Here is a 17,527-nt window from a genome sequence, read left to right as displayed (position 1 = left end):
CAGATTACATAATTCGGAAGCTAAATAAGACTTTTGGATTATGTAATCCGGAAAGTGATCATACATCTTAAAAAAGACTTTCGAATTATGTAATCCGAAAGCTAATTACAAATTTGAAAAATGACTTCTGGATTATGTAATTTGGAATATTATAAAAGTGCATTTTTGGAAATTCAAAAATTTATGGAAGTGAGAGAAGAAGGTATGGAGGTGCAGGAAGAAACAGTTCGCAATGAATTTCTGGGTTATTTGTTGTAAGGTACAAAAGATAGCAGTCCTACATTTTGTTTCCTGCACCCCTACATTACTGTGAATTGACAAAACTAACCCTGGGACTTTTTTAAAAACCCTAGGCCAGCGCAGACTTCCCTCCTTCTTCTCTGTGATTTTCCTTGGCACTATGGAGAGAAAGCGGGGTGAGAATTGGTAATATGGAAATATAATTTGCTTTTTATGAATTTTAGATTTATCATTTAAAAAAAAAATGTGTTTAGAAAGAATATTTCAGACTAATTTTCTCTCTCTTTGCTCTGTTTGGATTGAGAATGAGATTTGGGAGGAGGGAAGAGATTGAATTTGTCAGAGGATGTGTGAAGATATGTGAGGTTGTTTGGACTGAGGGATGATAGAGTGGATTTCTGAGAATGATTTATTGTAAGTTTACAAATTTATCCTTGTTATTAAATAATATTTGAATAATGAATTATGATTTTTTTTAGGTTTAAATTAATTAAATGTTTTTTAATATGTAATATCCATAATTATTTATATTTTTTAATAAAAATTTAAAAAATGTAATAGAAAGTATTTTTGTGTTAAATTGAAATAAATTTATTAAATACATTAAAATTTAAAATTTATGAAAATAATATTTATTATTATATCCATTTGTTACTTTATATAACTATATATATATTATTGATATTATAATTTTATTTTTTTATTTTTATTATTTATAATTATATGTTGTTATTAATGCAATAATTAAATATTTTTAAAATTATAAATAATAAATAAATTTATATAATATTTAATTTTGTATATTGTAATAAAATGCATGTACAAGGATATTTTGGTAAAATATAATAATCCTATATAATCCCACAAATCTCTTCATTTTGTAAATAATGGAAAAATCCATCCATCCTCTCCTCCATCTACTCCTCCACCCTCAAAACCCTCGAAACAAACACAAAAAATATCTCATCCTCCTTCATGGGATGGATTCCTGATTTTGAAAATTATTTTTTCTATTTTGGATCATCTATTCAAATTTCAGGAATGTATTTTTAAACCTGATTTTTGAAAATCATTGGAATGTATTTCAAAACCCGATTTATGGAAATCACCACATTTTATTATAGTCCAAAACAAGGGTAATTTCATTATTTTAAAAAAATGTAAGGGTACATGAGGAAACACGCTAGGTAGCAATATGAGTGAGTATCAAAATGGATGGAAGCTCAAACCTCCACTACTAATTACGGGTAATTTTTCTCTGCACTATATTATTTATATTATTTAAGACATGCATCCAACATAAAATTTAAAATCTAACATTTATAAGAAAATGATAAAAAATGATAAGAAGAAAAGATGTTTCTTATTCTCTTATGTGTATATTACATCAGTCATGTATAGGAAATATATAGGGAGTTTCTCTCTCCCAAATTACAATCTAATTAGGTAGGATACTAATCATGAGATTCTATAATTATTAAATTAATTGCATATAATTGGGTACAATATCGTCAAATATTGCATACAATAATTGCATATAATTTTATAATTATTATTTCCTTAATACTCCCCCTCAAGTTGGTAGGTGAAGATCAAGAACCCCCAACTTGTGTCGTAGCGTCAAAAATCGTTCCTTGCCCAATGCCTTCGTAAAAATATCTGCGAGCTGATACTGTGTCGGTACATATGAAGGACTGATTATTCCAGCTTGTAATTTTTCTCGCACAATGTGGCAGTCTATCTCAATGTGTTTTGTGCGTTCATGAAATACTGGGTTTGCTGCTATATGTAATGCCGCTTGATTGTCACAGAAAAGTTGAGCTGGCAAGTTACATGGCACCTTTAAATCCTGCAACAGATATCGCAACCAAACTATCTCCAAACAAGTATTGGCCATTGCGCGGTATTCTGCTTCCGCTGATGATCTTGATACGTTTGTCTGTTTTTTTGACTTCCATGAGATAATAGATGAACCAAGAAAAATGCAATATCCAGATACGGATCTCCGAGTTGTCTGACAACCTCCCCAGTCTGAGTCGCAATAAGCTGTCAATGTCAGATTGTTTTCGGATGGCAATAACAATCCTTGTCCTGGTGATCCTTTGATGTACTTTAGGACTCGAATTGCAGCATCCCAATGAGGTTTCCGTGGATCCTGTATATATTGACTTAGGGTCCGAACCGAAAATGCTATGTCAGGCCGAGTAACCGTGAGGTATATCAGTCGTCCCACGAGTCGCCTGTATTTGACTGGATCCTTTAATAACTCTCCATCGTCTGGTGTGAGTTTTAGGTATTGTTCCATTGGAAATTTGTCTGGACGAGCACCTGTGAGTCCCGTATCCTGCAAAATATCAAGCGCATATTTTCTTTGGGATATGTAAATACCAGCTTTGGAACGGGAAAATTCAATCCCTAGAAAATATTTTAGATCTCCAAGATCTTTAATGCGAAATTGTTGTAATAAATAATCTTTAACACGCTGAATTTCTGTCAAATCATTTCCTGTCAGAAGAATATCATCTACATAAATCAAAAGGGCAGTAAATGATGAGTTATTCTGTCTTGTGAATAGAGAGTAATCTGTCTTGGACTGTTGAAATCCTACAGATTTAATCACATGAGAAAATGTTGAAAACCATGTTCGAGATGCTTGTTTGAGACCATAAAGGGATTTGTTGAGTCGACATACAATGTTCTCCCCCTGTCGATGATGTCCGGGTGGCAAGTCCATGTAAATAATTTCATGCAATGTGCCATGTAAGAAGGCATTTTGCACATCTAGCTGGTGAGTAAACCAATTTCTGGCTGCTGCAATGGTGAGGAGACACCTCAAAGTTGTTAATTTTGCTGTTGGTGAAAAAGTTTCAGAATAGTCGACACCTTCAATCTGAGTGTACCCCTTTGCGACAAGGCGCGCCTTATATCTGTCGACGCTACCATCTGAGTTGTACTTTATTTTATAAACCCATTTGCATCCGATGGGTTTTTGTCCAGCGGGTAACGATGTCAAGGTCCACGTTTGATTTAGCTGCAAGGCGGAAAGCTCTTCGTCCATTGCTTTTTGCCAATTTGGATCAAGGATAGCTTGAGCGTAAGTGTGAGGTTCTTTGGTGGCTGTGATGTTAGCAAGATATGCACTATGTGTAGAAGAAAATCGTGAATTAGAAAGAAAATTATGCATAGGATACCTGGTTCCATTCTGTCGGTCTTGGGCAGTGGTCGAATGATTGGCTTGGGATCCCGTTACGTAGTCTTGAAGCCAGGAAGGTTGGGTTGATGTGCGACTGGATCGTCGAACAGGAAGGTCGGTTGGAGAAGGTTTGGTAATGGGTGCTAAACTTCTTGGCATGGGAGAAGAAGGTTGGTCTACTGGAGGTTCAGGTGTATTATGACGAGTAGGAGAAGAAGGTTGGTTTGATGGAGGTTCAGGTGCATTGTGACGAGTAGGAGAAGAGGGTTGGTTTGATGGAGGTTCGGGTGTATTGTGACGAGTAGGAGAAAAAGGTTGGTTTGATGGAGGTTGAGGTGCATTGTGATGAGTAAGAGAAGAAGGTTGATCGAGTGAATGTTGGACAGGAGTGGGTAAGTCAATGTCAATAGTGGGCAAAATACCTTGTAATGGAGGTGAGGATTGTGTCTGTGATTGTTGGCAGAATGGGAAAACACTTTCATGGAAGATGACATCCCGACTTGTAAAAAAAGTGCCTGCATCTATATCAAATAATTTGTATGCTTTTTGATTGTGAGGATAACCAATGAAGATGCATTGTCGGGCACGCGGATCAAATTTTTGCTTAGGTGAAACAACAGTTGCGTAACAAAGGCAACCAAAAGTTTTTAGGTGAGAAAGTGAAGGTGGTTGATTATATAGTAGCTCAAAAGGTGATTTATTTTTTAGTAAAGGTGATGGCAAGCGATTAATGATATATGTGGCGGTTAAAACGCATTCTCCCCAAAATTCTAATGGTAAATTGGACTGAAATAGGAGGGCTCGTGCTGTGTTTAAAACATGTCTATGTTTGCGTTCTACTACCCCATTTTGTCGAGGAGTGTAAACGCAAGTGCGTTGACATTCAATACCTTTTTTGAGAAAAAAATCATACATTGAAATAAATTCCAGTCCGTTGTCAACGCGGATGGTTTTAATAGATGCCTGAAATTGATTTTGTGCAAATGTAATGAATGACTCTAAGAGATGTTGGGTTTCAGATTTGTGATTCATAAGAAATAGCCAAGTACATCTAGTATAGTCATCGACTATAGTGAGAAAAAAACGTTTTCCAAAATGAGTTGGGGTTTTATGAGGACCCCAAATGTCACAATGCAATAGATTAAATGGAGAATGAGATTTTATTGTGCTTAAAGGAAAGGGTAGCCTTGTCTGTTTAGCTTTGGGACAAATACTACAATGATTATGAATGGGAATGAGATTTTTACTGATAGGGATAGGTAGTAGGGAAGATACAAGTTGTAGACACGCTGGAGAAGGATGTCCAAGGCGCTTATGCCATAAATCAGGATCGGTCGATATTTGAGATGCGTGGGCTTGGTTTGGAAGAGGGGACATGTAGTATAAGCCTGCGTGTTGTTTACCCGAGCCAATCATCCTCCCCGTAGCCAAGTCCTATAAAACGCAACCATGTGGAGTAAAAACGACACAACAATTTAGTGAACTGGTTATCTTACTAATGGACATGAGATTTAAATTAAAAGAAGGAACACAAAGAACATCTTTGAGAGTGATTTTGTCATTGAATTTAATTGTGCCTGTAGATGAGATGGGCGCAGTTGAGCCTGTGGGCAGATTAACATTTGAAATAAATGATGATGAAGTGTGTGTGAAAAATTGTGAATCAGATGCAATGTGATGGGTTGCTCCGCTATCCAAAATCCATGGTTTCGTAAAAGCAGAATTAGAAGAGGAGTTATGGGCAAGCAGACCTGCAGAGCTAACAAACGTGTCATACTGATGCCTTCTTTGCCAGACATGATTTTTTATTTAGGGGATAAAAATGGAGAGGCTGTCAGGGCACCAAGATCGGTGCTCTGATACCATATAAGAAAATGATAAAAAATGATAAGAAATATATAGGGAGTTTCTCTCTCCCAAATTACAATCTAATTAGGTAGGATACTAATCATGAGATTCTATAATTATTAAATTAATTGCATATAATTGGGTACAATATCGTCAAATATTGCATACAATAATTGCATATAATTTTATAATTATTATTTCCTTAATAACATTGTCTTTAGCTTTATTTTGGCTTATGGATGGAGAAATCTGAAAGTAATTGTTATATACTCCTGATTTAAATATCCAGAAGGATATTTTTGTATTTCATTTAAACTTTTGGATGACCATATCTGGGAGTGAATCATGAATTCTAGATTTACATGTTCGGAATGGTGTGTTACAAGTGGCGTTGAGGATCGGGATCCAAAACTCATTTATGTTTGTGTATGGATCTTGATATCCAGAAAGTCATTTATGATGTCTATATAAGTTTATGGATGAGGAAATTCAGAAATGTCATATTAGTTTTGAACTTATATCCAAAACTTTGTGATTTGATTTATGAATATGAATATTCAAAAGTCAATTTTTTTAAAATCATTAAAGATGAAACAAACATTTTACATCAGCATATTGGGTGAATAAGAATTGATAAGAATCAACTTAATTACGTTTAACCAGAATCTTGAAAGTTTTAGAATATGGATCAGTCTTTATATATGAACAAAAGTTGTAGAGGATAATAAATACTGAATTTATATATGTTGTTATTATAATTTTTAAATATTATATTTCCTGAAATTATATTTTTAGAAATATGATAACCACATGTTATAATTAGATTATAAAATAATTTTAATATGTTTATGAGAAAATAATTTTTTTCCAACATAAAAATAAAATAAAATGAGGTATTCTTTCTTTTCTAGATTGAAACCTAAAATTACTTTTGAAAACTCAAAACATGTGAGTACATGTTTTTAAATATGGTTTCTCAAAACATACTCTTTTTTTTTTAACTTTAATTTGAACTAACCAGATCAATAAATTTAATAAACCAGGAGAATTACTTGTATAGTCTTTATAAATTTTATAATTTAAAATAGTTTTTATTAATATTATTAGTTATATGGCACGTGTTACGTATTTTAAAATCGCCAATGACATTACCAAAACCATAGTAAAAAAAATAGTAATGAGACATAATTAAATACACGTTACAGCATAATTGGAGTAAAAGTAGGATATTTTTAAAAATTCAAATTTGTAAGTAACAAATTCAAAAGAATAAATTTACAATAGGTAAAGTATAATTTAATTCCTTTTTAATTTTTAATTTTCGTTTATGGTCTTCCTGATTTAAAAAATTAACAATTTCAATCTAATCTTCCATTTATTATAGTTTATTCCCTTATTTTTTTTTATATATATTACTCAATTAAATATTTGTATGGTATAATTAATAAACATATCAGATATATGGAATTAGGAAAATACTTTTTCGTGTTTGGTTTACTTTTAAAAAATAACATTCCCATTCAAGAGTGAAAGTCTAACTTCTATAAATTAAGACACAAATTAAAATACAAATTTTATTAAAAATCACTTATGTTCTTACTAGAATGAAACGTGATTCGCTTGAAGTGAACAAATGTAGTTTTTGGGAGAAAATGAAAAATATTTGTGAGTATTGAACCAGAAAATAAAAGTGACTACTCTTCAGACATCAATACCTGTAGGTTTTAATATCCTTAATTTTGAAGGTGGTTATAACCAAATCAGTTATATATATGTTTGGACAGTAGATATTATCTTCATTAAGAGACAGATAATACACCTCCAAATATTTTGAAGTGGGGTACATCTTCAATTAAATCACATGTAATGATAAATTAAAGATTTTGATAAACATAATTATTATCTTCTAATTTCTAAAAGTATGTTTAGGAATATTTTTTGGTAATGAAACAAAAATTTAGTTATATATAATACTTTTAATTTGTTAGTGGTCAACAAAACTGAATTATGTCTTGAAAAGAAGAAATTAGAGAGTGAGTTATCTGCACTTGGTTCCAGGGTTACATAGCAAAATAGTATTTTGAAGAGCATGGGTTAACGTTGTAATGGGAATGTGTGACCACAAGTTTGAATTCTCCATAATTATAGACAGCTTTCAATTCTTTTTCATTTTTTATTAAAAAAAAAGACAGCTTTCTTTGGTCTGGTTTGGGGACAGTGTTGTGTTGTGTTGTGTTGGGGTGTGAATAACATAGCATTGGGTATCGTGTCGTAAAGTGTTGGGTTTCTTAGCGTACACCGTGTGCAGCATCTTCATCGCACATAATGCACATGCTTCTCCACTAAGCTTCATCATGTGAATGAACCCTTTTTCGCCATTCCATTCGCTTCCCTCTCTTTTTTTTTTGTTTAGTGAGTAATTTGTGTTTGTTTCCAGAACTTGTAGAAACAAATCGGAATTCTTTTGAATATAGTAGAAAGTCTTAAGATAAACCCAGAATATTCAGACACTTCAAGTTTTCCCTCTGCGGAAGAAAATGGGAATGGGAACTAGCACCTTTGTTACTAGATGGATCAACTTTCTCACCATGGTAATGTTGTTTGATTCCTAATGTCATTGAGTTTCCCAGTTTTTTTTTTTTTCAAAATTTCAATTTTTGGGTTTGTTTGTTCCATTTTTCTCTTACTTTCACTTTGTCTACTGTCTTATTTCGACTTGCTTTTTGCTGTTGTTCTTGCATAACCCTCGTTAGTTTTCACTTGAAGTTGTTCCAAAGATACGATTTTTAGCTGCCAACTTTGCCTGCTGTTAACAATTACTACATTCTTCCCTAGCCGTTTATTTGTGTACTAAAGATGAAAAACATAACTTAGACCCACGGGTGTGTTTTTGTTTCTGTTTATAAAAGCTGCTTTTAGTTTTCAAAATGCAACTAAATAATGTTGTTTAAACAAATGGTGTAGGATGCAAGGCTCAAAGCAGTGTGTAATCGGGGAAGATGAAAACAGAAGATGAGAAAACATCTCCAGCTGTTTTTATTTTTTGGTTTGTAAAAGAACTTGTTTTGGAAACAATTTTCAAAACATGATAGATTTTAAACGAGAATGTGATTGTTTAGTGTATGGACACGTTGTTGAAAACAATTTTTAAACCTAAAAAGTGAGAAGGGAATCAAACAAGCTGCAAGTATTATTACTATCATTATTTTTAAAATTTCTGGTTGTTAATACTGATTTCTTGTTCATCTTGCGCAGCTTTTGGCCATTGTAGTGATAATTTTTGGAGTGTGGATGAGCACTCATCATGATAGCTGCAGAAAGTCTCTCACTTTGCCTGTGATTGGCCTCGGAGCAGTTATTTTCTTGATGTCAGCTTTGCATTCTTTATTTTTGATCCCTTTTTTCTCTTTTGAATATTTTTTGCTAATGCGTTGTCTTCTCTCATGTTTCTTTGTTGTGCAGATCTGTAGTTGGCTTTTTGGGTGCCCTGAAAGACATCTCCATACTCTTATGGGTTGTATCCTTATTTCCTGTTAGATGCATTATTTTTAAGATGGTTACATCAGATAACAATAGAAATAAATTTTGGATTTTGTGTCATCCTTGACACTGTACTTGCAGTACCTGATCACGCTGTTCTTTGTCTTGGTGGGAATCCTGGTCTTCACAGTATTGGTGTAAGTATGCAGTTTGGTTGACAATGCAATTTTGTTCTCATTATCATTTGTCCTTTTTGTAAATACAAGCTGTCTCTGTCATGTTTATGTTTGGAGTCCTATCTACTGGCTGTAAAAAGTCTTCAAGAGTTTGATCTCAGCATTTGCATTAGCAAGCCTTAACATATTTGTATTTCAGCTCCTTTTTGCTTTGTTGGTATGTTCATTAGGCCAATTAGGTCTGTTTATTGAATTTGCTACCTTGGCAGTCCTTGGTACATATATGATATATGCAAAATTATCCTTATTTTTTTTAGCAGCAGCAGGTTACTTAGAATTTATGAAACATATCAGTATCATTTGATATTAATTTTGAATAAGAAACTGTGAGAACGCCCAAGGCTCATGCAATAGCATATAAATTTTATTTTTAGGTAAGTTATGCTGAATGAATTTTCATTACTGAAATACTTTGGAACATACACTAACATGGGGAGGGAGATATAGGTCATGGGTTGGAAGCCCCCCACTAACAAAATCTAACTCATCAAGATCTAACATTTGTTGACAGAAAAAAGCAGTTGCACTAGTAACAAATTTTCTGGATGAGTTGAATGTTTTATTGATGGTTATCCTCCTTTGTTTGTTCCACTGGGTAACATGAGTGGCATTTCAAAAATTGCATTCTTCTTCAGTACGCTTCACTGTCTCTTCATGTGTGGATAAATACATGTTTAGATCTTATGTAACATTCTGCCATTTTCTCAGGTTCATCGTCACCAACAATGGATCAGGTCATAGTGTGACTGGCTTGAGGTAAGGAATCAAGTATTTCATTTATGTAGATATTATTACGATCCTTGGTATTTGAAACGGTGATAATTCCATGATATATGTATAGTGATTCACACTGCATAGGACTGCTTGGTTATAATAGGAATGTACGTCTGGTCAATGATTTTTTCTTATTCTAGTTCTTGACAACATGGTGTGATGTGATGAAAGATCAATGACAGCCTTCTTGTATGCTTAGGTACAAGGAGTATCAGCTTCAGGATTATAGTTCTTGGTTTCTCAAAGAGGTAAACACTTTTGTCGACATGGAGAACTGTTGGTGCACAGTAGCACTTCAACATCCAAAAGCTTGAAGTTTGTTATTTTTTTGTTTTAGTTAAACAATTCTCATAATTGGGAGAGGTTGAAGATCTGTCTTGTCAAATCTGAAGACTGCAATAACCTATCAAAAAAATACAAGGTGTGACCTATACTATTCCATTGAATTTAAATCTTCTACATACACACAAAAAAAGTGATTAATACCTATCCAATTTTTCTGTTATGCAGACTCTTAAACAGTATAAATCTGCTAAACTGACGCCAATTGAAGCTGGCTGCTGCCGACCACCTTCTCAGTAGGTTCTATTCCCTGACTGCTGGTTTAAAAGCTACACAAATGCATTTCAATAGGGTATAGTTTATTTTTTGTGAAAAGAAAAGGAGTGCACATGTCTGATGTTGTTTTAAGTTGGGGTTTGTTCTAACTTAGGTGTGGATATCCCGCTGTAAATGCATCCTACTATGACTTGACCTTTCATCCAGTTAGCCCCAACAATGACTGCAAGCGCTATAAAAATTCTCGAGCCATCAAATGCTATGACTGTGACTCTTGCAAGTAAGCATGATCATGCTCCATTTCTGCTTTTCTAGATGAGTAAAATATTGTCTCACTACCATTTTTTTGTTTGTCCTCAATCTTGGATCCAGGGCTGGTGTGGCACAATACATGAAAACCGAGTGGAGAGTTGTTGCTATATTTAATGTTGTTTTATTTGTTGTATTGGTAAGGCAAACATTCTTTCCCTTTTTCTAACATTACGACAATCAGAGAAGGTGTTCGATCTTGATCCACTTTTGTGTTGTCATTTTTCAAACCTTGGATAAACTTTTCTGTGAACATGTATAGGATAAAAGAACAAGAATGTAAAATGTATTGAGTTTTTGTATAAGTCAAAATCACTTATTTACCTTCACTTCTGGGTAATTGAGATTTTGATGGCGTTGTTTTGTGCAATGCAGTCAATTATATACTTTGTGGGATGCTGTGCGAGACGAAATGCTGCCAGGAGGCATTCTAAAGCTTGAAGAGAAGCAGCATGAAGCCATCATCAAAAGCCTTTTTCAATGAGGCTATAGCTGAAACTACCAAATTCGTGTTATTTTTAGAGGACCCCTTGGTGATGGATTGTGCAATCTTTGTGAACACCATGACCTGAATTGTTAATATCGTTAATGTTATTATTTGATTTGATGTGAATAGAAAGCCCAAAATTAGCAAACATTGTGGTGGTTATATGATATGGAAATGTTCAGCAGTCTCTACAAGTCACAGATTAATGATGTCTTGTTTATCAGAAGACAAATAACCCTTTATCAGTTCAACGTATGTTAAAACAGCATAAGATTAGTGTTAAGGAAATTGAAAATCAGTTTCTTGTAATTCACAAATAAGTATTTTATTTCAATTCATATAAAAAAAGTGTCCTCTTATATCACTTATCAAAACCTTATTGAGATAATCTTTTATATCATATTTAGATTTAGAAGAAAGTTTAAGTTTAAGTTTAATTCATTTTTTTAAAATTAGTTTGTATAACCGTACTTATATATTGTAATTTTTTTTTTTACATCATTAGTATTAATTATTAAAAAATAAATATTTACATAATTATCCGTAAAATTGATCAGATTAAAATATACATTATTATTATCTTCTAACATATGGTAAGAAATTTAACTAGTGCTTATTTGTGTTTATTTAAAACTATTTTGTTCATAATTTCCTATATTTATTTATATTTTAGTTATTACCGAAAATTAATGTTTAGGATTTTCTTTTATCATGAAATTGATATGAATTATTATTGGTTTGATTTAGGATTTAATCGCGTTCTTTATAAACCCTTTATTAAAGAAATAGAACAAGAGTTTGGTTTGGCTGCTGAAACTAAAACCTTGGAGTGGTGGTGCTTGTTTCCAGGGATGTGGGCTTGGATTCTTGGTGAAGGGCGTAGGGCGGGGTGCGAGGTGGCGTGCACCTACAATTGGGTGGCGCTCCGGCACATGGGTGGTGGTCCAAGAACCTTTCCGGGGGGCGTGAGCAAGTGGAAGTGGAAGCGAATGCACGAGAAACTCGCAAGTGACAAACAGAAAAGACTTATCGAACAAGAAAAGCAGCTCTACGAGGCTCGCATTCGCTCCCACATCCGTTCCACCCTCTCCCCTGACCACCGCTCCGCCGCCGCCGCCACACACCGTCCTTTCTCCCCTAAAGACCACGTCAAAGCCCTCGCCGACCGCTTCGTCAGAGAAGGCGCCCAAGATCTCTGGAACGCGAGCGACGGTCCCCTGACTTCGAACCCGACACCGAACCAGACACCGAACCCGACACCGAACCTGACACCGACCCCAAACCTTAATTTTCTCCCCAAACATTCTAGGGCCTACCGTTCGGTTCCCGAGGTTAGCAACAACCGTGTCGGGGCCCCCAAGTATAGGTTTTGGCGGAAGGGTAGTGATGATTCTTCTTCCGGTGATAGCGAGAGTGAGAATGAGAGTGAATTGAGTTTGAAGACGGGTAGTAGTGCTTCTTTGAGGGAGTATGATGTGAAGAGAGAGAAGAGGGTTGTGCCTAAGACATCTCAAGAGGTTGAGTTTATTAGGCATGAGCTTAATAAGCGGAAGTTGAGACAGAATGAGGAGCAAGAGAGTGAGAAACAACACAGCAATGAAAGCATTCTAAGCAACACAAGGTGTTCTTATTTAGCTATTATGGATTTTTTATTTTAATGCTGGTAATAGAAAGCGGTTTTTCTTTGAGTATTTGTGATTGATTAGAGCATTCACTTATCGCTTGTGGGAGGGATGGTGATGCAAAATGAAAAGGGTATTGATAGATGCATGCAAGGTTTTTTAAGTTGCAGTTTAAGTGTGATTCTTGGCATTGCTGGAAATTACGGTTATGGCTACAATAGTGGTTGTAGACACCATTTCCTTGGATCGATATGAAATGTTTGGTTATTGCAATGGGTGATTCAGATGTTTTGTTTTTTTGTAGATTTGATGAGTGCGGTCTATCACCGCAAACTGTCAAGGCACTTTCTTCTGCTGGTTATGTTCATATGACACGGGTACAAGAGGCTAGCCTCTCGATTTGCCTTGAGGGTATGTTGCCCTTTGCCTTGAGGTCAATCCAATTTCTATTTTCCATTTATTGTTGTTGTTGTGATTATCTCGTGTTCATCTTACTAAACTTGTGTATGTTAATGTTCCTGCATTATAGTATTTTATTTCTCAAGTGCACTTTGTTTGAGTCCAGTTTGAGTCTTTTGCTTGTTATTGTAAGATGACTGTTGGATTTGATTTCGATGATGTTTTTAGTTATGTTGCACTGCAGGTCTGGATGCTTTAGTGAAATCTAAAACTGGCACCGGAAAAAGTGTAGCTTTTTTGGTACACCCTGAATTTTTAATGTTGTTTTATCACACTACGTTCTGTCTTGAATTTTTTTCCTATCAATGATGTTGAGTGCAAACAGCTTCCTGCTATTGAAACAGTTCTGAAAGCTATGAGTAGCAATACATCTCAACGGGTCCCCCCAATATATGTTCTTATTCTCTGCCCTACAAGGGAACTTGCTAGTCAAATTGCTGCTGTAGCAAAAGTTTTGCTGAAATATCAAGATGGCATTGGGGTGCAGACTCTTGTTGGAGGCATACGATTTAAAGTTGACCAAAAACGTCTTGAATCAGATCCATGCCAGGTTTGGTGTTATATAGGAAAATATCTGTTTCCTATTATGTGGCTTCTGGCCTAGTTTAGGTGTTTTCTTGGTGGGCAAGGGGGAATAGAAAAGAACACAAGAAAATAAAGAGATGTTACTGATTGTGTGATAAAATCGTCACTCAAAGTAGAAAAATAATGCATTGTGTATTCCTTGTATCAATTTTTTGCAGATACTTGTTGCTACACCTGGTAGGTTGCTGGATCATATTGAGAATAAGTCTGGAATATCTCTTCGACTAATGGGCTTGCAGATGCTTGTTCTTGACGAAGCTGATCATTTACTGGACCTGGGATTTAGAAAGGATGTAGAAAAAATTGTGGACTGTTTGCCCCGTCAAAGGCAATCATTACTCTTTTCTGCAACCATACCAAAGGAGGTTAGTTACATTTTTTTTATAATTAATCTTTAACCTCAGATTCTTTATTCTGTCAACAGTTTGCTGATTCTCAAAAATATGCAGGTACGTCGTATATCCCAGCTTGTTTTGAAAAGGGAACACAAATATGTTGATACAGTTGGAATGGGTTGCGTGGAAACTCCTGTTAAGGCGAGTTACAGCAACCATTGTCATACTTTAAAAATTGCATAAGTAAAATAGATATTCAATTGACTTCTAGAGCCTTAGGTTATACATTTTTTCTTGTTGGGGAAGAGGGGGTGGGGTTACTATTATAATTTTTGAAATTTTTTAAAACTGTTATTGTTTTATTGATTGTATAAAAAAATTTCATTGGTCTGCATTAATGGTTATTCTGGTTTGCTATCACAGGTGAAGCAATCTTATCTCATTGCTCCTCACGAGTCACATTTTCAATTAGTGCATCATATTCTGAGGGAGCATATCTTGCAAACACCTAATTATAAGGTTAGTAATACATATGCTGTTTCAGATTTTGAATTGCTTTGCTGTATATTTTATGGTTTTGATCTGTAGATTTGCCTGCAGGTTATTGTATTCTGTATAACTGGAATGGTGACCTCACTCATGTATAACCTTCTTCGGGAAATGAAAATGAATGTTAGGGAGATGCATTCACGAAAACCTCAGCTCTATCGTACTCGTATATCAGATGAGTTCAGGGAATCCAAACAATTGATTCTTGTCTCATCTGATGTTTCATCACGGGGAATGAATTATCCTGATGTCACCTTAGTCGTACAGGTATGCTTACATATTTTAATATGTTTCCCCTCATGCTTTTCTGTAATTGGAATGTTGGAATTTTTCTTCCTTTTTCACCTTTTGATTTGTGAGGGTAAATTAACAACAACTGAAACGAAGTTCCTTATGAGACTAGGAATTGTTTCTTGCTGGAAATATGAAGTAAAAGGTGGATGTTTCTAGCCAATGAATCCATCAGGAACTACTTGTTGGCCCCATGTCCTGTACATTTGTGTGAAATCCATTGTGGATATAGTGCACACTTCACTTTTTATTAATGGTTTCCAAATGGAATTCAGGTGGGAATTCCTTCTGACCGTGAACAATACATACACCGCCTTGGAAGAACAGGTCGGGAAGACAAAGAAGGGGAAGGCCTATTGTTGATTGCTCCATGGGAAGAGTATTTTTTAGATGAAATTAAGGATCTACCTCTACAGGAATTCCCCTTACCTAACATAAATCCACACACAAAACTTAAGGTAAATGTCTTGCTGTTCCCTGTATATATATATATATATATACATAGATATTTTGATCCACAAAATTCATATTGTGTCTTGACATATAATTTTAGATGAAGAATGTAAAGATGATTACTCCACGTTTATTTTGTGCATGACTTTGCTATGGACACTGTAGAATATACATAAGTTAACTGCAATTTTTGTCTATGATCCTTGCAGATTGAGAATTCGATGGCAAAGGTTGATAATGACATCAAAGAAGCTGCTTATCATGCTTGGCTTGGCTATTATAACTCTATCAGGGAAATTGGGAGGGAAAAGACCACTGTAGCTGAGCTGGCAAACCGATTTTCTGAATCAATTGGTTTACAGAGGCCTCCTGCTCTCTTCCGAAAAACTGCTATAAAAATGGGTTTGAAAGACATTCCTGGAATTAGAATTCGGAAATAGTTCAGCTGTGAGCATAGATATGGAGATACAAGCGGCATGGGATAAGGTCATTGAATTTTGTTTCGTGTTTTTTCAATTGTTAGTGCTGAATCCTGTATTTAGTCATAGTAAGTGATGTAGTCCATATCAGAATAGTAATTCATTGATGATTGGCTTAGTTTAGAGGGGAAAAGTAGAAAAAATGAAATTGTTGTCTGACTTCATTTAAAAGATAAATGAATGGTATCTTAACTCTTTTGAAGTTAAAGTAATTGGAAAAATGACAGATAACTATAGGATAGACCTAGTCTTCACAAAATTTATAACAGTGGCTAAAGATCTTTAGCCTATGGTGCACAATTGTGGACATAGAAGGATTTGTCTAGCATTAAAATTGTTAGTAATATTTGAGGGCGTTAAATGCGTTTCACTGATTTTCGTTTGGAGGAACCTCTTGCTTAAAACATTATTATATTAGAATTGTGTACTTATAATTTAGTAATGGCTCGAAAGGTTGTTCATCAAGACACATCTGGCCTGTGCAACCAGTACACGATCATAAATTGACACAGGAGTCAGGTTATTCTTTCTTGCACATTCAATGGGGTGTAAAAAATGTCAAAACTATCTTTTCATATGGTTTTGATGGAAAATTCTGGATTAAACAATTTGAAAAGTTTTCTTAAATTTAAAATGAGTGTTATGTTGTGGATTGTATAATTTAATATTTTTTTTAAATTTTATTCAACGTTAACAATAATTTGGAAATGTGTTTTTTATTATACAACTCATTAGTTTTTTCACTTTTCCAGGGTAGATTAATCCGAATTAATTTTCTTAAGTTTTGTTCTAGCCAAGAATGGAAATCTGAAGCTAGAGCACTCACTTTAGTAAGAAATACATATTTGTAGCCCTAATCTTTGTTCTTCTATTTCTGATCTTGTTTTTCACTTTTATGCTCTACTGATCTCCTTTCCTATTGTATTTGGCTGGGCACCGTGCAACTTCCCATTCTCTCAAGCTTGAAATCTAGTAAAGAAGGATAAAACTGGCATTTGACCACAATACATCCACCAGCCAACATCATTTGTTAATAAATATACAAGTGTGATAACATTTTGTAATAATTTTATAAATAAATAAAAATTTAGAATTTCTATTAAAGGAAACATCTGTGTACAATCTCTTAGGTTTTTTAATGTTTTGGATTGGATTGAAGAATGAAATTGAGAGAGTTAAAAAGAAGGCAAAGAAAATAAAAAGTAATATGGTTTGGATTAAAAAATATATAAGTGAAAAATTGTGAGAAACATGATAGATATAATAAATTTAAAAAGAATTATAAAATGATGTATTTATAAAATGTTAACAAATTATAATTTTATTATTAAATTATTATTAAATTATTAAAATTATTTAATAATTTTAATTTTATTATTATTTTAATTTCATTTATTTTTATTATTTGTTTGGGTTGAGAGGAAGTGTAAAAAAATCTTATAAAAATCTTCAAATCTCTTCAAAATTAAGAAAATAGTTTAAGATAAACTATCTTATTTTTTATGTTTTTCAATGATTTATTTTTCGTTTTTCCAGCTTTCTGTATTCTTTCTGTTTCTGCTTTTCCACTTCTAGATCCAACCAGGTCCTAAATGAAAAAGAATTTAGGTTTCTCAAATATAATAAAAT

General features: G+C 34.0%; 2 protein-coding genes across 4 annotated transcripts; both read left to right on the top strand.

Annotated features, from left to right (window-relative positions):
* The first annotated feature begins 7,388 nt into the window (after positions 1–7,388).
* LOC137812615 (tetraspanin-10) lies at positions 7,389–11,325 on the top strand. 3 transcript variants are annotated; one of them, XM_068614732.1, is made up of 12 exons: positions 7,389–7,637; positions 7,719–7,872; positions 8,537–8,649; positions 8,744–8,798; positions 8,903–8,958; positions 9,706–9,753; positions 9,971–10,019; positions 10,109–10,192; positions 10,282–10,349; positions 10,484–10,609; positions 10,702–10,777; positions 11,014–11,325. In XM_068614732.1, exons 2-12 carry the CDS (start codon positions 7,819–7,821, stop codon positions 11,077–11,079), a joined length of 795 nt encoding a protein of 264 aa, XP_068470833.1. In that variant the 5' UTR covers positions 7,389–7,637; positions 7,719–7,818; the 3' UTR covers positions 11,080–11,325. The 3 variants fall into 3 exon arrangements, with proteins under 3 accessions (XP_068470833.1, XP_068470832.1, XP_068470834.1); XM_068614733.1 differs by adding an exon at positions 8,246–8,327 and having other exon boundaries at positions 7,606–7,872; XM_068614731.1 differs by having other exon boundaries at positions 7,509–7,872.
* Positions 11,326–11,920: 595 nt separating this feature from the next.
* On the top strand, positions 11,921–16,106 carry LOC137812614 (probable DEAD-box ATP-dependent RNA helicase 48). The gene is made up of 10 exons (XM_068614730.1): positions 11,921–12,746; positions 13,052–13,158; positions 13,391–13,446; positions 13,532–13,756; positions 13,950–14,156; positions 14,241–14,327; positions 14,550–14,645; positions 14,727–14,942; positions 15,242–15,424; positions 15,629–16,106. The coding sequence occupies exons 1-10, from the start codon at positions 11,977–11,979 to the stop codon at positions 15,857–15,859; spliced, it is 2,178 nt and encodes a 725-aa protein (XP_068470831.1). The 5' UTR covers positions 11,921–11,976; the 3' UTR covers positions 15,860–16,106.
* Positions 16,107–17,527: the final 1,421 nt, after the last annotated feature.

The sequence above is a fragment of the Phaseolus vulgaris genome, chromosome 2 (genome assembly GCF_000499845.2).
Source record: "Phaseolus vulgaris cultivar G19833 chromosome 2, P. vulgaris v2.0, whole genome shotgun sequence".
NCBI classification, from domain to species: Eukaryota; Viridiplantae; Streptophyta; class Magnoliopsida; order Fabales; family Fabaceae; genus Phaseolus; species Phaseolus vulgaris.
Note: the sequence above shows the minus strand (reverse complement) of the source record. Positions and strands in the feature narration are given on the sequence as shown.

Excerpts from the sequence above, each read along its gene's own strand:
- LOC137812614 (XM_068614730.1), top strand. The coding sequence starts at position 11,977 with ATGTGGGCTTGGATTCTTGGTGAAGGGCGTAGGGCGGGGTGCGAGGTG. Across the intron at positions 14,157-14,240 it reads CTGCAACCATACCAAAGGAG|GTACGTCGTATATCCCAGCT; the intron begins GTTAGTTACATT and ends AAAAATATGCAG. Across the intron at positions 14,328-14,549 it reads GCGTGGAAACTCCTGTTAAG|GTGAAGCAATCTTATCTCAT; the intron begins GCGAGTTACAGC and ends TTGCTATCACAG.
- LOC137812615 (XM_068614732.1), top strand. The coding sequence starts at position 7,819 with ATGGGAATGGGAACTAGCACCTTTGTTACTAGATGGATCAACTTTCTC. Across the intron at positions 9,754-9,970 it reads CATAGTGTGACTGGCTTGAG|GTACAAGGAGTATCAGCTTC; the intron begins GTAAGGAATCAA and ends TTGTATGCTTAG. Across the intron at positions 10,610-10,701 it reads TATGACTGTGACTCTTGCAA|GGCTGGTGTGGCACAATACA; the intron begins GTAAGCATGATC and ends TCTTGGATCCAG.